This window comes from Cervus elaphus, chromosome 22, assembly GCF_910594005.1.
Source record: "Cervus elaphus chromosome 22, mCerEla1.1, whole genome shotgun sequence".
Taxonomy (NCBI): Eukaryota; Metazoa; Chordata; class Mammalia; order Artiodactyla; family Cervidae; genus Cervus; species Cervus elaphus.
In genome coordinates this window covers 21,814,493-21,836,748 of record NC_057836.1, presented here as the reverse complement: position 1 = coordinate 21,836,748, position 22,256 = coordinate 21,814,493, and the positions used below count along the sequence as shown (strand labels likewise).

Genomic DNA, 22,256 nt, shown 5'->3' with positions numbered 1-22,256 from the left:
TGGGGCCCTTGATGCTCTGCCCAGCTGCAGCTGAGGATTCAGGCAGGGGAAGTGGAAGAGGAAGGGGCAGAGGAAACTCAGAAGAGAAAGGTAGAACTATTACAAAATAATGGGAGTTGTCAGGTGACTCAGCGGTAAAGAATCTGCCTGCCAATGCAAGAGATGCGGGTTCCATCCCTGGGTCCGGAAGATCCCTGGGAGAAGGAAATGGCAGCCCACTCCAGTACTCTTGCCTAGAGAATCCCATGGACAGAGGAGCCTGGAGAGCTACAGTCCATGGGGTCGCAATGAGTGGGACACGTCTGAGCGACTGAATACCCACAATGGGAACCGTAGAGGCAATGAAGGTACAAAAGAGAGGCAGAGAAAACAGGAGGGGAGGGAGAAAGGCCCTGTGTTGGCATAAGAGGAAGGAACAGAGCGAGGATCATGGAAGAGGAGGGGACAGCCCTGCAAATAAAGTTCAAGTACACAGCAAAAAGCCAAAGGGGAGGGAGTCTGGCGCAGAAGCTGTGCAAAATTTAGGGGCAATGAAGACACAGAAGGGGAAGAAGTGTGAACTTTAGGAAGACAGACTCTCCCCCAAGAGTTCACCTTGCCTCTTGGGAGACTCAGTGGAACCTGTAGTACCCCTGTCATAGTCAGAGTTGAGATCAACGCACCATCAAACAAGGGAACACCCAGTAATCTCCGAATCTCACGGTTATCAAAGCCATTTTGGGGGGTGGGGCGGCGGGAGGAGAAGGATGCCAAGAGTTTTTGGAAACTGTAGGAAAACCATCTCAGAGCGTAGCCCCTGCCCGGGCTTGCAGCCCTGCCTCCCTCGGCCCATGCGGTTGACCCTTCTGACTGACAGTCTGTCCGTCCACCCATTCCATCCATCCCCCATCCATCCAGGACGCACGAACACTCACGCAGGTGCGCGGGCAGGCGGATCGAGTCTTCCTCCATCCTGAGCGCTCTGGGCACTGGCACATGAAGCGGCGTCGAGGAAGCGTAACTGGGCACCGGGCTCTCGGGGGGTGTGTATGAAATTCGTTCCTGCTGTTAAAAGAAGGGCAGAGAGAGGGGAAGGGAAAAAAGACAATGAAAGCCTGGAACTGAGGGGTGACGGCAGCGAGGGGGTGGGTGGGGGAGTCTGGGTGCGGGTCACCTCTCCAGAGGAGACCTCTCTCTGTGCAGTTGTCTTTCAGATCGCCAGCACTCGGGATTTATAACAAAACGCTGAAAAGCTTTAAGATAGGGCTTTTCCTGTGCGCTGGGGTCAATAGGTGTTCTTTTTTTTTTCTTCCTCTTTGTATTAGTGGTTTGTTCCAGTAAAGAGGGGAGGCAAGATGAAGGGGATGAAACAATATATCCCAAGAGAATGTCATTAAAGACTCCTCTCTCAAAAATTACTTTTCCCGGTCACATAATTTATGTCACCAATACATTAAAAACCATTTTTCTCTTCTCTGGCAATATCCCCAGCTTCTGATCAAAGTAGGATTCCATACTTAGATCCAATGAGAGGTGAGCCCAAAGTGAGAGCTTATAAGTTTGAGGTTTCAGTTAATAAATCTACAAGCAATATTTGTCTCTCACCTACCTATCCCATTATACAACCATCACCACCAAAAATCTCCACGGTTTCATTTTTTCCTTCATAGCTGCGAATTATCTGCCACATCAACCAGTTATCTCCTTGCTCCCCTCGCGCTCCATCTTAGAATCAATATTTCCTTTCCTTCTGAAGCATTTCAAGAGCTCATTCAAAGAATCCTCTGCATTTAAGGAAGTACTGTTTAATTGACGGTACTTACTCAACAGACAAGGAAAGGGGGAGGGGAAAGTCAGCACCTCCACTGTTTAAATTCAAAAGGGCAGTGTTTGTTAGATCGATTAAAACAATGCAATGGGGTGGGAAGTATTAGTTTTAAGTTAAAACGTGGCAAATAATGGCAAGAAACTGATTATGCTGTTCATCGGGAGAGTAGTGCAATTTGCATCTCAGATCTGTACCAACTGGTTTGACTTGCAGTCCATACATAAACACAACTTCCGTTAGTTTCTGTGGTTTAACTGGGCAAAGTAAAGTGGGACACACACAGTCCAAAAATAAGTTGGGGGTGGGGATAGGGGGGATCAGCAAGATGCCATTGTGAAAACAAAAATCAAGAGCAAAAGAAAAATTACGGATTAAAATAAAGCCAAGGGGGGTGTTTAGGTTTTACAAAGCATTCTCTAACATCTTATACTCCATCAAATATGCAACGGGAAGCAGGGGCGTCCCCCAGCCCTGTAACCAAATTAAAGCTTCTCTTCTCATAACCTGGAAAGTTAGGCGGTTGTGGTAGGAAGTTTTGATTTTAAATGAATATATACATATTTTTGTAATTTCCGAATGGAATCGCTATACCTTCCCCGAGGCATCCTCAACTGGCAATGAGGGCCTTTGGAATATTTCTGCTTAAACACACATCCTAAAGTTTCTTGGTGAATTTCTTAATTCAGGGAAGACACATACACCTTAGATTTCATTTCTGGATTGATCGAGGTGTCCTGTGAAAGGTCACCCAGAGGCAAAACCTTCAACTTCACTTTTCTTGAACTTTACCAAATATCACACGTATTCTGAGCAATTCTAACTTAGGGATGAGTTATATTTTCAGGGCTTGGTTTGGGGTTTTTGAGGTGAAAAAGGCAAAGACATAAACACACATATGGGAAACATACGAAATCTGTTGAGGGGTTTTTCAAGGTGAGATAGGTTTTTAAAATATTTTAAATGGAGTCTGTTTTTTCTAGTTTAACAAATTCTTCATACACTTCAACCTTTCAATAACCCCTCACCCCACCCCAGTCCCAACATACGCCTCAATATCTTATCTACCGTTACTTTATTCCCAGAAATAGCTTTCTGTTTTGTTAGGGTTTTTGCAGAAGTGAAACTGTTGATGAAGAAAACCCTGTGCAACCAGAAACCTTTCAAATGGCAAGGCATGAGTACGAGAAAAAAAAAAAGATGGCATTTCTTTCGTAAGACGGTGACTTTCTCTAGAAGACAAGATTCTATAACTAGTCTCTGTGAGTGAGAGGCCACCTCAATCCCCTTACCATCTCCATCTAGGATGATGAGGAGGGAGAAACCCAGCTCTCCAAGCAGATTCTACTTAATTTCTTGGGAAAATATATCACCAGCCTGCTGAGAAAAAGAGTCAAGCCAGGTATAACCTTTAAAATGTATATATTCTGACGTGGTAAATTATCATGTTGTACCTTCTTTGGGGGCTTCCCTGGTGGCTCAGTGGTAAAGAATTCACCTGCAGTGCAGGAGACCTGCGTTCGATCCCTGGGTTGGGAAGATCCCCTAAAGAAGGGAATGGCAACCCACTCCAGTATTCTTGCCTGGAGAATCCCATGGACAGAGGAGCCTTGCAGGCTACAGTCCATGGCGTTGCAAGAGTCAGACACGACTTGGTGACTCAATGACAACAAGCTGCTTTTTACTATAATTTTCGGAGGCAGCCCCATGTGTGTTTACATGTGTGTGGTTCCCTGTCTTTACTGAGACACTGAATGTCACACTTCAGGGCTTGCCCTGGGATTTCATGCCCTCACCTCCACATCCAAACAATTCCAGAAGAAGACTACCTTGCTGTTTCATAAAAAGAAGGCCAGGTCTTCCCTGGTGGTTCAGCAGTAAAGAATCCGCTTGCCAATGCAGGAGACACAAATATGATCCCTGGTCTGGGAAGATCCCAGATACCGAGGAGCAATTAAGCCAGTGCACTCTTGAACCTGTGCTCCAGAGTCCAGGAACCACAACTACAGAGCTCTCGAGCCACAACTACTGAGGCCCCTACGCCCTAGAGCCTGTGCTCCACAATAAGAGAAGCCAAGGCAATGAGAAGCCTGCGTACTGAACTAGAGAGTAGCCCCTGCTCGCTGCAACTAGAGAAATGTCCATGCTGCAATGAAGACCCAGCACAGTCAATAAATAAATAAAATTATTAAAAAAGAAAAAGGCGGCCAGAGACTGAGTGATCATGGACCTTGAATGCCTTTCACTTCTGATACAGGTTTCCACTCAGCAGTGTGGCAACACAGTAAGTCTGGGTTGGGAAGTTCTTTTTAAAAGATTTAATGAAGAGGTCTGTCAGTAACAAAAGAAAGGATGGGTACCCTTGACCCTGAGGGGGATAAGCAAAATGTGCTTCTAGGGCCTCGAGCAATTAGTGGCTGTTACACTGTGACCCTGTTCAGCGGCCAGGACAACACTCATCGGACCACAGAAAGGATGCTGTCCAGCCTATGGGTTCCTTTCCAAGGAGGCAAAACACACACTTGGGCATTCCACACCACACATTTATCTCCTTTGTCTCTCTGTTCATCTCTAGGGTGATTCACGTGGTCCTTATTTTTAAATCTTTTACTCTAGCAGTGCACTTATCATCTACCATGGCACAATCAGCAGACTGTCAAAAGTTAGAAATACAAAACAAATACTGCTGTCTCTGATGGAGACATCCAAGCAGAGAGACGTAAAGAGACTAACATCCAATTCTCCAAATAAAGGAAATCTCTTCATTCTCAGAACTGCTTCTCTGGCCCAACCCCAAGGAAGGGACAGCAAGTACCCGTTTACGGTACATTCACCTCGAGAGCAAATTGTCAGTCGGGTGAAAAGCAGAGGTGTTTTATTTTAACATTACAGAGGGGAATAACCATTTCCTCAGGAGGATTATAAGCACTGCTCTAATTAAATTAAAATGCTGCAGACGGTGATATTAATGCATTCAAGTGTTGGAGGGGGGTTCACCGCCGGCGGAGGTCAATGATGTGACTAAAAATGCCGTGATGTGGTTACAGGATTGTTTAGATGCTGAAAAAGGAAAACATGCTGCTCTCAAATGTGCAGACACAACCTATCAAACCGGCGGGCAGAACAAAAGGGAGCAATGCCATTTCTAAGGCCGACAGTAATACCTCGGGGGGTGGGGGGGTGGTTGGAAGAGGGTGCCAAGCTCTGGAAAGAGAAAATAAAGCTAGAAATAATTTTAGGCAAAGGATGAAATGTAAATGTTACTCACCATTATAGAAAGCTTAAAAATTTGTTTAAATGGAATGTGGAGTTAGGGTTGCGGCAAGCATGCTACGGAAACCAAAGTGAGCTCCATCCATCTCATGTGACTCCTCCCCGACTGTAAAGGGCCACATGGCACCCATCTAGTTCTGCTCATTGCTTTAAGACTTTATTTTATTAAAGTGTAGTTGATTTATAATGCTGTATTAATTACACACACACACACACACACACACACACACACACGGCTTCCCTGGTGGCTCAGCGCTAAGAATCCGCTTGCCAACTCAGGAGGCACAGGTTCAGTCCCTGGGTTGAAAAGATCCCCTGGAACAGGGGATCCACTATTCCTGCCTGGGAAATCCCATGGACAGAGGAGCCTGGTGGGCTACCAACCATGGGGTCACAAAAAATGTCTGTCGTGACTTAGCAGCTAAATATATATATATATATATATATATACCCACACACATTATTTTTCATATTCTTTTCCATTATAGTTTATCACAGGATACTGAATATAGTTCCCTATGCTATACAGGAGGACTCTGTTGTTTATCCATTGTGTATATACTAGTTTGCATCTGCTAATCCCAAACTCCCAATCCATCCTTCCCATCCTCACCTCCCCCTTGGCAACCACAAGTCTGCTATGACTGTGAGTCTGTTTCTATACCGCAGATAAATTCAGTTGTGTCATATTTTGAATACCACAGGTAAGTGATACATACGGTACTTGTCTTTGTCTTACTTACTTAGTTTGTTAATCTCTAGATCCCTCCATGTAGTTGCAAATGGCATTATCTCTTTCTTTCTTACGGCTGAGTAGTATTCCACTTTATATACGCACCACATCTTCTTTATCCATCCATGTGCCGATGGACACTTAGGTTGTTCCCGTGTCTTGGCTATAGTGAATAATGCTGCTGTGAACATAGGGGGTGCATGTATCTTTTCGAATTATAGTTCTGTCCAGATATGTACCCAAGAGTGGGACTGCTGGATCATATGGCAACTTTTTTATTTTTTTAAGGAATCTCCATACCATTTTCCACAGTGGCTGTACCAATTTACATTCCCGTCAACAATGTAGGAGGGTTCCTTTTTCTCCACATCCCTTCTGGTATTTTTTATTTGTAGATTTTTTTAAAATGATGTCCATTCTGACCAGGGTTTGGTAGTACCTCACTGTAGTTTGGATATGCATCTAATAAGTAATAATTCTGCTGATTTTTAAGCTGACTGCTTAGAATCTGTGACAATAGTGTAAACCAACCTTATTTGTTCTGGGTTCAGTTAGGAGAATGGTGTTTCTCCTGCTCCCATGTCCTCTCTATGGCTGCATTTTACAGACTACAAGAGTTAAAAACTGAATATTATTATCATCACCAAAAAAAAAAAAAAAAAACACTTTCCTTTTCAAAGTGATTTAATATAGAGCTTCTAGAAATCATGGGGATCCATACATTTGTTTTTATACCATGAGCTCTTTGAAAAAGCTGCAGGCCTGAGGAGCTTAAAGCCTATTTCTCATTAAATAAGAACCTTCTGGAAATAAAGATAAAGCATTTCTGGAATCAAGAAAAACAGAAACAAAGTTTGCTTATACAGTACACTCTCCCCATCTGGGGATTCAACCAACCACAGATTGAAAACATTTGGGAGGAAAAAGAAATTTTGGGAAGTTCCAAAATGCAAAACTTGAATTTGCCATGTGCTGGCAACTATTTACATACAATTTACATTGTATAGGTATTGCTGTTATAAGCAATCAAGAGATGGTTTAAAGTATACAGGATGATGTGTATCAATTATATGCATATACTACAGCTTTTTTTGGTAAGGGCCTTAAGCATCCATGGATTCTGGTATCCTCAGGGGCCATGGAACCAGACTCCCACAGATATCAAGGGACAACCGTACTTGTAAAAATATGTTTTAGAGGCAATTTCAAAGATTCCTTGACCATAGAGCTGAGATGCCCATGATTTAGGAATTTTTCCAAAAAACAGCCCCCATACTGAGTGCCAGAACTACTCCAGCAGAGGTTTCTGAAGCCCAGGTAATGCCTTGAGGACAAAGACTGTCATGGAAACAGTGGTATCTATGGACCATTTCCCAAAGAAATACGGTAAAAATGCTACAGGTGCACTCTTTGTCTGTTACACTTCTGGTGTCCCTTTACTGTGCTGAAAACTGGCAACCCAGACAAGAGAGAAAGCAAAAGGCACCAAAGACACAGTGGTCATGCTGGTAATATTCAATATTTCCAGGGAAGGATCTCCTTTCCACCCTGCAGGCTTTGAGGAAAGTTGCCTGGGAAAGCTGAGGCTTGTACTACAGTCATCTGCTATAGACTAACAGAAGAAATCTCTCCTATGAAAAACTATGTGGTGAGATTTACTATGGCAACCCACTCCAGTATCCTTGCTTAGGAATTCCCATGGACAGAGAAGCCTGGCTGGCTAAAGTCCATGTGGTCCCAAAGAGTCTGACACGACTGAGTGACTAAACAACAACCACTAAACTGAAGTCTGAATACACAATTATTTAACTACACTCTCCTGGCTGCAAAATAATTCAAAGTGGTGGTTTGGGCTTTCATTAAATAAGCTTTCATTAATAAGCAAAAGCAACACATCACCAAAAAACTGAACAAGACTGAATTTTGAGCTGCACAGTTTTCTAGGTTTTTAGTGTCAGGGATGCAAATAGCACACATGAGAACCTAAACTAACACATTCTTGAATGCCAGCGTCTTTCACTTGAAAAACTACATTGAATATTTTGTTCACCCCCAAATTTAGCAAGATCAACTTAAAGAACTTGAGAAAAGATGTAAACGTCACTCTTTACTAAAATGTACACACTGTCACAGCTCACAGCATCTTTGATGTCTTTCCAGAAAGAATCGGTGTACTTTAGGATCTGGGGTGAGGAGAGTAACTTTAGGATCTGAGGAAATCAAATACGAATTTTGGAAGAGAAAACCAGGTCCATCAAATCACAGCAGTGAAGTTGTGATGCTATCTCTCCTACCCACAGAGGCTACAGTAGATGTCCAAACAAGTGGCCTGAGTCAGCTTTCCTCTTAAGAGTCCAGCTGGCCTCCTGAGAGAACCATCCTTTCTGGGTGCTGAGTCAATAGACTTTTACACCCCAATTGATCTTTGGCTTTTAACACGCTTGCTGTCACTTCCAGAAAGAAAAATGTAGGACTTTCCTGGTGGTCCAGAGGTTAAGAATCCACCAGACAATATAGGGGACATGGATTTCATCCCTAGTCCAGGAAGATCCCATATGCCATAGAATAACTAAGCCCATGTGCCACAGCTACGGAACCCTGCTCACCCTAGAGCCTGTGCTCTGCAACAAGAGAAGCCACTGCAATGAGAAGCCTGAGAACTACAGCTACAGAATAGCCCCAGCTCGCCACAACTAGAGAAAGCCTGCATGCAGCAACAAAGACCCAATGCCCCCAAAAATAAATGAATAAGAAAAATGGGAATATTCCATGAAAACAGGGTGGGCAGGAACTACACTCCTCGTCCCTGGAGCTACAACCCCCCCCCCTTGGTCTTGCAGATGCCCATTCAGTCCTGGAAGGGAGGGTGCACCCCACCATCTATACTCACACTGAAGTGGAGTCCTTCCTAAGAGCCCAGCTTCACCTCCCCAAGGAGTGCTCTTGCTTAGGACACTGAAGAAGATGGATTCAGGACCTGAATTATGTAGATTCCTACGTACTCACATGCCACTCAATCCTGAAGGAAATCAACCCCAAATATTCACTGGAAGGTCTGATACCGAAGCTCCAATACTTTGGCTACCTAATGCAAAGAGCCAATTCACTGGAAAAGACCCTGATGCTGGAAAAGATTGAAGGCAGGAGGAGGAGGGGGTGACAGAAGATGAGATGATTAGATAGCATCACTGACTCAATGGACATGAGTTTGAGCAAATGCTGGGAGATAATGAAGGACAGGGAAGCCTGGTGTCCTATAGTCCATGGTGTTGCAAAGAGTTGGACATGACTTAGCAAATGAACAACAACTACATACTTAAAACTGAAATAGTCCATTTTCTCCTCTTCCTGGCCTACCTATTACATCCTAAAGTCAGAAGACAGTGTATTGTATTTAAGAGCTACAATTAAGTCAAAGCACCTTCAATCTTTCTTTTGCCCAGAACTGAGTTATCAATGCACAAATGGATAAATAAATAGAAGCACTGGCCACAGGCCCTGCCAAGCACTACTGCAAAATGTCATTAAGGGTTCATTCTCCCTATGACTGTTATGAAATTGTCCAGCATTCACCAAGCATCCACTATGGGCCAAGGTCTGGACCAGACATTATGAATTCCGCACCCATTAAGACCTAGAATTCCAAAGATGGCCCCAATACTAAAAATTTCTGGCCAGGACATGGAAGCAACCTAAATGTCCATCAACAGAGGAATGGATAAAAAAGATGTGGTATACATATACAATGGAATATTACTCAGCCACTATAAAAAAGGATGAAATATTGCTATTTGCAGCAACACGGATGGACTTAAAGACTGTCATACTGAGTAAACTCAGTCAGGTGGACAGAGACAAATGTGATATCGCTTATATGTGGGATCCTAGAAATTGGTACGAATTAACCTATTTAGTGAACAGAAATAGTGTCACAGATATATAAAATAAATTTATGGTTATCAAGGGGGAAAGGAGGGAAAGGATAAATTGGGAGATTGGGACTGACAGATACACACTAATATATACACAATAGGTAACTAGTAAGAACCAACTGGGGACTTCCCTGGTGGTCCAGTTTGCCTGAGTTTGACCCCTGGTCAGAGAGCTAGATCACAGATGCTGCAGGTAAGACTTTGCATGTTGCAACTAAAGACTTCTTATGCACAATGAAGACTGAAGATCCTGTGTGCCACAACTAAGACCCGGTACAGCCAAAACAAAAACAAAAACAAAAACGTACCATATAGCACAGGGAACTTCATTCAATATTCTGTAATGACCCATGGGAATAAAATAAAAAAAGAGGGGATATATGTATAACTGATTCACTCTGCTATACAGCAGAAATGAACACAATATTGTAAATCAACTATACTCCAATAAAAATTAATTTTAAAAAATTTGTATCACTTTACCCATAAATACATATAGGTACTCATACATAAATATGGGCTTCCCAGGTGGCGCAGTGGTAAAGAATCCACCTGCCAAGCAGGAGACATGGGTTTGATTCCTGGGTCAGGAAGATCCCTTGGAGAAGGAAACGGCAACCCACTCCAGTATTCTTGCCTGGGAAATCCCATGGACAGAAGAGCCTGGTGGCCTACAGACCACGGGGTTGCAAAGAGTCAGACACAACTTAGTGACTGAGCACACACACACACTCATAAATATACTCCTCAGAACACATGTTCCAACCTTTGTTGGAAAAAAGTCATTGCAACAACCAGGGAGGGAAGCTGGTAGCATTAAGGGAGTGTTGGGTATGTGCTTCTCACGAGCCCTCTATTTTATTTCAGACTCACAATAAGCCTGCAAGGAAGGTATCATGACCCCCATTCCACACGAAGAACCTGATCTGAAGATGGCAGGGAGTAAGCCATCTCTGCAAGGCACCCGCTCAGGAGACGGTATGGCTGGTAAAAAGGAGAAATGAGAAATTATAGGCAAGCTGGGCCAGTCCATCAACAGTGGCTTCAAAACATCTAAGGTATCCCATGAGGTAAGTTCAAGCTTAGAAGAACAGCTGCAGTTTTGGAATATTTCATTGCAAATATTCCAATGGGGGTCTCTGAGGGTCACCCCACAGAAGCCTCTGAGCCAGGAGGCTGACTTCCTTAAGCCGTGGCTTCTCCTACTGGGAACACAGACGCAAGGAGTAAGTGCCTTTAGCTGAAGGAAGGGAACTAAACAGAACGTATGAGGGAGCCCCCTGGCATGACCCCTGAAATCCACCCAGTGGTGCAATTTACCTGGAGGACTCTCTCAGCAGGACCGTCAGGGAAGCTTCAGACCAGTGGTGCCTATGAGGACTTTACCTCATACAGAAAGCTCATCTTAGGAGATTTCTGAATTTTTATGCTCCTTTTTCTATTTCTGGATTTCGATGCTCCTTTTCCTCTAACTTTTCTTCCAACTACCACAAAAATCATTTCCCTTTCTGTTTAACCAGGAGTGACAAATCTAAATGTGCAGGTGAGATGATCAGGAGCAGTGGGGAGGAAAGGCCTGGTCAACATCTACTCGGGGTCTGTTGGTGCCTTATCTGTACTAAGGAGGTGCTGAGTCCAGCAGCCCATCACTGTCGTTGTCATCCAGCAAGCCTGGTCCAGTGGTCTGAAGACTCACCCTCTGCTTCTAGCAAATGAGGGAGGGATGGAGGCACTGTGGGGGCCTTTGGGGGAGAAAGATTAAACAGATCCTCACAGATGTTTTAAAATACGTAAGGGCTCATGTAAGACAGAGTGAAGGCAGGCTCCAGTCCATAGCATCGCAAGAATCAGACATAACTTGGTGACAAACAACAAAGCCAATTTAAACTGAGGCTGAAGGGTGATTCTGAAAGGAGTCCCTGTGCTGCGAATTAACTGAAGTAGAATTTGAAGGTGCCTTATAACTAAACTCCAAGATGCTGCTTCTACATGTTCTCATATCTCCCAGCAAGTCAATGCTTATTCATTACATTGTGGGCAGAACAGATCCTAAAAAAAAGAAAACAAAACAAAACAGAAGACCACGAGATAGATTCCCTTCTCTATCAACTAGGGCCCCCCCACCCCGGCGCCCTGCACATGATCTAAGGGTTCTACACAATACAATTAGAAAAAAGCACTAGTATCAACAACTTGGAGCAACCCTTTTGAAGACAAGCACCAAAGCCAAATCCTCAAGTAGGTTTCTTTATTGTTCTAATTGTAAAACATCTTAATTAAGATCCTTTCCAGCCCTGAGATGCTATGAATTTTTTTCTCTTCTGAATTTCTGAAATATTTCTGACATGAATGGTAAGCAGACTCTCAAGCTGCGATTTCTTTTCATGCCAGGCTGTGGTTTCCAGGGAGGCCTATGCTTGAAGGATGCTCAGCTCCTGTGGCTGGAAGCCAGTGCTGAGGCAGGCAAGGTCACAGGCTTTAGACATGACTGGGCAAATGAGACGCATGCCACCCCATGGCCCAAATTATACCCCTAATCCCTGCCAGGATGCAGATGATGGCATCTCTGGTAGAGATGAGGTGAGCATCACACATCACCATCCTGCAAACCCCTGAAGTGCATGACCTACTGATAGTGGGTCACTCCAGTGTAAGAACTGGATTTCACACAGATTTCACACAGAACCAGCCGGTGTCACCACTGGGAAAAACAGTCAGGCTGTGGGATTTATCCATGGATGCCCCTAAGCTTAAAGTGGGGTCACCGAATGCTTTCTTCCTAATTTTTTAAAAAATATTTTTGTTTAATTTTTCTTTTTTTAAAGTATGATAACAAATTTACAGGAGACTTGGAAAATACAGAATAAAGTTACATATAGTTCAGCTCTGTGTGTGTGTTCAGTCACTGAGCTGTGTCTGTCACTTTGTGATCCCATGGACTGTACCCAGCCAGGCTCCTCTGTCTATGGGACTGCCCAGGCAAGAAGGTTGGAGTGAGTTGCCTTTTCCTTCTCCAGGGGATCTTCCCAACCCAGGGATCAAACTCGTGTCTCTTACGGCTCTTGCATTGGCAGGCAGGTTTACCACTGAACCACCAGGGAAGCCTAGTTCAACTATATATTACAATTATTTTTTAAGTAAGACTTTTAGTTGGAGTTTCAATATAAAACTCTCAAAAATTAACAGAATGAAAAGACAGAAAAGTCAAAGGATATAGTAGACCTGAAAAGCACTATGAACCAATTCAACATAATTTATATAGTGTTCACATAATAACAGGATAGAAATCCTGTGAAGTTCCCATAGACTATAAACTAGGAGACTGGAACATATCTAGGGACATAAAACAAGGTGCAAAAATTTCACATATTGAAATCATACAGAGTCTTTTCTCTTATCACTACAGAATTATGTCAGAAATCACTATCAGAAGATATTTGAAAATAACCCTTGTATTTTCAAGCCCAATGTGACATTTACCAAGAGAACGCTTTAACTTAGGCATTGATAGCCTCAGTAAAGTTAAAAGACTGAAGAAACACAGAGGGTGATTTCAGAAAAGGAAGCATTTAAATGAGAAATTAATATCAAAGATACTTTTAAAATTCCCATATGTTTGGAAATTAAATGTCCACTTTCAAATGATGGGTGCGTCTAAGAAGCCGAAACAAAGGACTTCTTAACTAATTCTAATAGCAGAAGCAACAGGAACTTAAATGAAAAGCAGCTTATATCCAGGGCACAATCAAGTGTGGCCAAGTTCGGCTCTTGATTAGCTGCTTTCTACTCCATTAATGCTTTTCCCTCTAATGCTTTGGCGATTAAAATTAGCCAGTCTGCAGTGTCCCTGCCTGGGGCTAACAAGTAATGAACTGCGAGTGTTGCTATTTAGTTGTATCAAGGGCACCATTAGAGAGAGCTTCTCAATTTCTCCCCCTAAAGGAAAGAAACCTTCTAGGCATGTTCTACCTGCCACACAGCTGCTCTCCTACTGCACTCACAGTGTCCCAGGGGGACTCAAGGGACCTTAAGATCTAGGCGGAGGAAAGGATGAGGGCCAGGCTCACGTGGAGACAGCAGATCAGAGGCAGAAGAAGGAGAGGCAGCCCCAAAGGCATGCTCTGAACCTGCACATTAACCATTCGCTCCTCCCTCCTTTTCTACCTGCCTTCTTCTGCCTCATAAACCTTCTCCCCGTCCCAAAGCAGCTTTCTTCTTTCTGTTACAGCATCACTCTAGGCTTAGCCCCCACCTTCATTTCTTTCCAGAATGGCTGTACCTGAAAGTCTTGTAAAAAAATAAAAGTAAGAGAGAAAGAGAAGTTTCGGCTGCAACTCACACCCTCAGCTGGTGGCTAGGGATGGTTGGAGGGGAGGCAACTCAGATCTCCTTTACAATTGAAAAGATTTGTTTGCCCTGTGATACATCTTCACAAAATCTCGACAGCTTAAATGGACCACACACTGACTGAGAATTTGTTGTTGGTGAGTAGCTAAGATGTGTCTGACTCTTTTGCAACCCCAATGGACTGGAGTCCGCCGGGCTCCGCTGTCCATGCGATTCTCCAGGCAAGAATACTGGAGTGGGTTGCCATTTCCTGCTCCAGGGGATCTTCCCAACCCAGGGATCAAACCTGGGTCTTCTGCACTGGCCGGGAGGTTCTTTACCACTGAGTTACCTGGCAAGCCCTGAATGAGAAATATTAGGATTTAAAGATTGGTTACCAGGGCAGGATTTTCATTCTAGTTCAAGTAAAGGTATTCCATAGAAATATGAAGAAAGTCTCTAAAATAACAGCTCCAGGAAGTCCCTGTAAGTCCTAACTATATGCAGCCCACTTCCAATGAACCGGGAGTCACCCACTCACCCAGCCCCATGCCTGGTTCATTGGAAATGGGCTACACCAAATTAGGACCTTGCGGGACTTCCTGCAGACTTCAGTGGGACTGTTATCTTAGAGACGTCCTTCAGCATTTCTCTGGAGTACTCTTATTTGAACTAGACATTCACCCGCCCCCACACCTCAATCAGGAAGGGAGAAGGCTGGGTCAGAACCACTGCCAGGGTCAAGTTGAACACTTCCCTTGCTCTACATATACCAGATAATTCCTGGGTTGCTTCAGGCTGAGAAAGAAATAGAAAAAGGTCTGTAAACTACACCTAGAGTAACAGGTGCAAATTAGGTCTGGAAAACGTTTAGGTCTGGAAAATATTTACTACCAAAAGAATTTTCAACAAAATCCTATAAGAACACTACACTTAAAAAGCAACATGAAGTGCTTGGAGAAAGGGAACCCTCTTATACTGTTGGTGGGAATGTAAACTGATACAGCCACTGTGGAGAACAGTATGGAGGTTCCTTAAAACACTAAACATAAAACTACCATATGATCCACCAATCCCACTACTGGGCATGTGCCCTGAGAAAATCATAACTGAGAAAGATACATGCCCCCTAATGTTCACTGCAGCACTATTTACAATAGCTAGGACATGGAAGCAACTTAGATGTCCATCTACAGATGAATGGATAAAGACAGTGTGTTACATATATACAACGGAATATTGAAAAGTGAAAGTTTTAGTCCATCAGTAGAGTCTGACTCTGCAACCCCATGGACTGTAGCTCGCCAGGCTCCTCTGTCCAAAGAAATAACCAGGCAAGAATACTGGAGTGAGTAGCCATTACCTTCTTCAAGGGATCTTCCCGAGCCAGGGGTTGAACCTGGGTCTCCTGCATGGCAGATAGATTCTTCACTATCTGAGCCACCAGGGAAGCCCGCAGTGGAATAGTACTCAGCCATAAAAAGGAAAGAAGTGGAGTCATTTATAGTGATGTGGATGAACCTAGAGTCTGTCACACACACACAGGAAAAGAAAAATATCATATATTAATGCACATATATGAAATCTAGAAAAATGATACTGATGAACCTATTTGCAGGGAAGGAACAGAGATGCACATGGAGGGGACGGACTTGTGGACATGGGGTGAGGGAAGGAGAGAGCGAGAAAAACTGAGAGCAGCAGTGTCATCTATATACTACCATATGTAAATATGGTACATACGTACCACAGGTAACTAGCAGAAAGTTGTTGTACAGTATAGGAACTCAGCTTGGTGCTCTGTGGTGACCTGGGAGGGAGGGATGGAGGTGGGGCGGCAGAGAGGCTGAAGAGGGAGGGGATACATATATACGTTGAGCTGATTCCCTTTGCTCTATAGCAGAAACGAGCACAACATTATAAAGCAATTATCCTCCAATTTAAAAAAAAAGCAACATAAAGGAATAAATTTCACTGTATGCTGTCTAAGGAAACAGGTATTACAATTCTCAGCCTTTCCCATCACAGAATCCTATTTTTAAGGATAAGTGAGATGAAGCTTATGAAATACTATGCTTTCTTGAAAGGAAGGCTCTCTATAAATGCAAGGCATTATTACAATGAGAAATTTGAGAAGTCCTAAATAAAGCACTACCTTTTTTTATGGGTGCCTTAAGAATTCAACCTGACTTCATGTTATAGAAAGGGAAATCAAGTTAACTGAAACCACAAGTGAGGGTGGACGGTGACCTCACTCTGCAACTGACTGAGGAAGCAGGGCAGATCTGATCCCTCCCCACTGACACCCCGCACCCTCTGTAACTCAGAAGTAACCTACAAGCAACCCCGAATGGCAATTAAGAGTCACACAGTTGAATTTCCTCTTTTAGAAAAATTTTTCCAGAAGTAATGACCATCTTGGCAAGTAATTTCTCATATACTTTGTCAGGAACCATAGAAATTTCCTAAGTTTTAGACACATGACTCCTTATAGGAATTCAGAAAAGGCATCTTCCCTTTCATTGTGGTCACAGATAGAACGATCTGGGAGTTTGGGGTTTTCTTGTTTTGTAGTTTTGGACCACTGATGATGGAAAACAAGTTCTACTGAGGAGGAGGAGTACTAATAGGAGAAATACGATTAGTATGAATAGCACTCTAAAAACTTAATGACTTAAGAATGAGAGTGAAATATAGGATGGTGTGTGCATGCGTGTGATGACAACAGTGATTAACAGAATAAAAGTGACTTGAAATAATAAACTCATGTGCTGCACTCCTGGAGCCCTGTTAAGACTAATTAATCATTTACATAAGATCCCATGCCTTCATTAAAACTATCGTGCTCAATAGTACATGAAAAATATGCTCAAGTTTCCACGTACTTCAAGGACTCCCAATCATCTAAGCTTTTGGGAAACACACATTTTACCACAGGTATTCTGAATCCTGGCTGCACATCAGAATCATCTGAAGAAACTTTAGGGCAAAAGAAATTCCAGCGTCCATTATCAGAGAGAAACTATTATATATATGGGATGGATAAACAATGTCTTACTGCATAGCACAGGGAACTTCATTCAATACCCTGTGACAAACCATAATGGAAACGAATATAAAAATAAATAAAACAGTTGTCTTTAATTGCCAAAAAAAAACAAACAGTCTATGTGGGATTCCAATATGCAGAGAGGTAAGGCTGAGAATCAGCATCTTGGATCAATAAAGGAGTAAATCCAGACACGGGCTAAATGATTATCTTTCACAATAGTTTTTTAGAAACCTCGTTAACCCATTTGCTAATTGTCCCTCCCTCCTGAGTAAACTGCTGTTGTTCTGCCTTTAACCATAAAACACAGATTACCAGCGTAATACAGGAAGTTCCTGCCCGATGACTACCTGACCCACATAGGAACCGATGCCCCCGGCAGGTGTGTCTGCAGTGGTTCCTCTTCCCTCCCAACTGCCTCTGGAGTTCCCCCAGCCCAACCTCCAGGGAGGCTGCTCGGCTTCACTTTCTGGAGCTCCACCCGGAGCCCTTGTCCTCAGCAGATGCTGGACTTAACAGAAGCGTCCTGGTGGAGAAGTTAGAGGGCACGAAGACCCACTCCACTTCCAATTTGCCCTCCCTTTTCCCCTCCCACCCAGAAGGGTCTGTCTGTATATGCTCAGACCCCAGACCGCCTTTTTCCAGCTCAAGAATGAACCCACATCTAGCAGCTTGGAGTCTGGGGAGCCTCTTCTCCCCAGGTGAGGTGGATGAGCCCCACGACGGCTGGCAGGGCTGCCCATATGCCCCTCAAAAATAGCAAGTAGGACACCGCTTATCCCCAAAGTAACCTTACTGCCCTGTGGTTCAGATGGTAAAGAATCTGCCTGCCAATGCAGGAGACACAGGAGACGCAGGTTCAGTCCCTGAGTTGGGAAGATCCCCTGGAGAAGAAATGGCAACCCACTCTGGTATTCTTTCCCAGGAATTCCCATGGACAGAGCTGCCTGGCGGGCTACAGTCCCTGGGATCACAAAGAGTCAGATATGACTGAGCAACTATGACTTTCACTTTCAGCCTTACTACTAGTGATAGGGTCTACTTTTGCACATGAACTGTCAACTAACTATACGCTGGAGAAAGGTCTTGACTTCCAAGCGCTGACTTCTTCATGAAATCTTGGAACCCTAAACTAGTAGACACCTTGAGTCTGCTAAGTTCCTCACCAAGATCATGGAAAGTCCTTCCATGACATACTGCAATGTCCTCCTAACACCCCTAGGAGTCCTGTCACCAGAACAAGCACAAAACCTACTTGACAGGTGTAGGAACTGAGGTGATGGGCTGACAAGATTCTTGAATGAATTCCATAACTGCTCTGGAGGGAGCAGTGTCCTAAGCCCAAAGATGTCATCTTTCTCCCGAGTTAACTTTCTGCCTATAGTGTTGTTTAAACTCTTGGTCATCACGGTCAAGTCTGTGCACAAAGTGGCCCTTAAGCAGAACGGCAGTACACTTAAGAACCAAGCTGATTTATTTATTTACTCCTTGATACAAACATTCTCCAAAGAAGCCACTGGAAACTGAAGTCTTTGCAATAAAACAAAACTTTCAACAGTTTCCAAGCATCTTGACGCTGTTAGTATTTTAACTCTTCTTCCTTTAAGCAAAATACAATTCTAAAACATACATGATAGCATGGTAGCATAAAGATAGCTTTATCATCTGAAATTCACTCAGTTGTTGAAAGTCCTAGAGTGGGCAGTGATTCTCTTTGCATCTTTAGGAAGCACCTTGCAAGCTACACCATGAAAAGCATTGCTAGCCAAGCCTCACGATGATGTCAACAGTTACAACATGGAGATGCCAACAACTGAAATCTATCAATAGGAAGATCTGGAAAGTTTAATCAAAAAGCTAAAATAGGGGCTCTAAAAATCACTTGCACCTTGTAGGGTTGAAACAAGAGCTTAGAAACGGCTACTATTTCCTATATCACTAAGGAATTCTCTCTAGTTGTACTACTTCATATTCCTTGCCACAAGCCAATCAAATCGATGCTGACAATCATCAAGATTTCTGCCTGAAGGAAAGGTGAATGAATCAGCCAGACAGTATGTATTATATAGGTCTCTGTTCTCATGAGAACATGTGGTTTCTGACTGGGTGAAAAGCATCTGAAAATCATTCTGACAAACACAAGCAAAGCTATCTTCTCAATGAATTTACCCTCAACTGTCATAAATCCATCCTCATATAAGACCACAGTGAACCAGTGAAGTTGCTCAGTTGTGTCCGACTCTTTATGATCCCATGGACTGTAGCCTACCAGGCTCCTCCATCCATGGAATTTTCCAGGCAAGAGTACTGGAGGAGGTTGCCATTTCCTTTTCCAGGGGATCTTCCCGACCCGGGGATCAAACCCGCATTGCAGGCAGACGCTTTACCGTCTGAGCTACCAGGGAAGCCCACAGTAAGACAATTAAGAAAATGTATCTCTAACTTTTGTAGTCTAGCAACTTCCCCTAGGAAGTTTTGATCACACTTCCCATAAGGCATTATCTGGACAAGCATATCTGACAAATATAACACAAGCCACATGTGTAATTTAATGTTTTCTAGTTGGTGCAGAAACTAAAATTAGTTTAATATATTACATTTAAGCCAACATGCCCAAACTATTTTTTCAACATATAGTCAATATATAGTTACTGAGATGCTACTTTTTTTTTACACCAAGTCCCTGAAATGTACAATCTAGTTTACAGTTCAAATCACTCAGTAAATTTTCACTGGAAAGACTTGATCTGTCTTCAAAGTTCACAGAATTTATAGCTGAAAAGGTAAATTTGCATACCCAATGCTGTTCCAAACAGTGTTTTAAAAGATTTTTAATAAGTGAACCCAGTACATTTTAAAATTCAAATTAATTAAAATTGAATAGGTTAAGAATTCAGTTTCTCTACGGCACGAGCCACCTGCAGTGCTCACAGCCTCACGGAGCTGCTGGTGACCATACTGCACACCGAGGGCCAGATCCCAGGGCAATGAGCACCCACAGGGATGAGCAGAGAAGGCTAGATCCTGGGGCAATGAGCACCCACAGGGATGAGCGGAGGCGGGATGCGATTGCACATCCTTTCAGAAGCATCCTCAACTCTGGACGGGCAATGGCTACAGATGATCATGTTCCTCTCCCTTCATTTCTCCACTTGCAAGAGGCAGTCATCAGAGTTCTCCAGACTGACAGCCATCTATAGAGAAGGATGAAGGATCTAGAAGTCCTTCCTGCCTCTGTCCTCAGAGACCATGCACTCTCAGCACTCAGCAAAAATACAGAGGAGCTGAGTTTCCATCAGGTCAAGTCTTTTGCCTTCTTCTTCTCTATCAGTGTGTCTCTGTCTTTCTCTTTCTACCTTTGACGACCTAACCAGCTTCCCTGGGAGCTGAAAAATGAGTTCTCGCAGGATGCCACACTGCAGCGCTTCAGCTCTCCTCCCCAACATGAATTGTCACTGTGTATTGCAACCTTTCCTCATGTGGGTCATTCCTGAACTTGGCCACAATCCTTAAGAGAGGCCCAGAAATACAAGACAGCTGCAACTCCCATAGCTCTGGGGCACATGGTTTAATACTAATTATTTCTACCATCCAGAATTCTGTCCCATAAAAACAGAGGTTTAAACTTCTCAAAAGATACTTTGCCTCCATCAGAGGAAAGACATTTCTAATTAGGAAAAAACAGAATTGAAGCAGAAGGAACGCTCCATATGGAGTAAAAGACACGATTCAACACCCCTTGAGAGCAAGTCTGGGTTGGACCCATCCTCACATACCTGACCTGACTCCACACAGCAGGTATAGCAGATGTTGAAAAGGAACACGGGCTCCTTAGGCTATGATTGATGTTCCATCTGAAGGACCTTCTTAAAAGGAAGAATGTTTCATAAGGGCCTTTGATAAGGCATATCCACCGCCCCCCCCCCCCCACCAGATTCAGTTTCTTTCTAAGACTAACCTTACAATTTTAATGCAACTTGCCTTTATTCTATCAACAATGTTAACCATCCTTATCTCCTTTCCCCTACTCACAAGACTAGAAAACAACATAAGTAGAACCCTGAACAAATGCTCCATATTCCACACTGATTACTCCCTCTAAAACTATAAAAACTATAAAAATGGGGGAGGTGCAGGCTCAAGTTTCAGTTTCCTCCACTACAAAATGGGGACAACAGTGCTCCCTGGTTGATGAGGTTCTAAGTTAATTGATATAGTTAAAATAGGCAAATATGGGTAAAGAAAATGTGGTACATAGATAAAATGGACTATTACTCAGCCATTGAAAGGAATGAAGTCATGACATTGGCAGCAACATAGATGGACCTAGAGATGATCATACTAAGTGACGTAAGTTAGAGAAAGACAAGTACCATGTGATACCACGTACAGGTGGAAACTAAAATATGACACAAATGAATTTACCTAAGAAACAGACTTAAGAGAATGAATGTATGGTTACTGGGAGGACGGGTGTGGGGGAGGGATAGATTGGGAGTTCGGGCTGGACATGTACACATTGCTGCATTTAAAAGAGAGAACCAACAAGGACCTACTGTATAGCAGAGGGAACTCTGCTCAATATTCTGTAATAACCTAAGTGGGAAAAGAATTTGAAAAAGAACAGATACATGTATATGTGTAACTGAATCACTTTGCTATACACCTGAAACTAACACGACATTTTTAACCAATTAAATTCCAATATAAAATAAAAATTAAAAAAAAAAACAAAGATGAGAAAGAGAAATTTTTAAGCCCAGAAAAAAGTACAAAAAGTGGGGAGGTGCAGACTTGAATCTCCGTTTCCTCAGCTATAAAATGGAGAAAACTCTGCTCACTGATTGGTGAGGTTCTGAGTCAATCGACTGAGTTAAAATAGGTAAAAAGGCTATGCCAACCTTATTATTCTTATGCAATGGTTTTCAGAGCTTTCAGACCAAGGTCCAAAGACTCAAGCTGATTGGCTTGCCCATTCCTTTCATGCAGAGCTAAAAAAAATTCATATGCATTGTCTCACTGTATGATACCCTTTTCATGTACAAACATTACGCATTAGATCGTTGGGAAGAGAAGGACAGGTAGAATTTTCCTCAGTGCAGACTAGAAAACTATGTCAGTCTGATGTCCAGAAGCTGG

The 22,256-nt window shown here is 43.1% G+C and overlaps 1 protein-coding gene across 2 annotated transcripts in view; it reads right to left on the bottom strand.

Moving 5' to 3' along the window:
* The window catches only part of ETV6 (ETS variant transcription factor 6), a 276,055-nt gene that overhangs the window by 157,326 nt on the left and 96,473 nt on the right, over positions 1-22,256 (bottom strand). Inside the window, exon 2 of one of the 2 annotated variants that reach the window (XM_043881322.1) lies at positions 915-1,041. In XM_043881322.1, the coding sequence (XP_043737257.1) occupies positions 915-1,041 (127 nt within the window). Of the gene's footprint in view, positions 1-914; positions 1,045-22,256 lie in introns of both variants that reach the window. The other variant, XM_043881321.1, reaches the window with a different exon arrangement.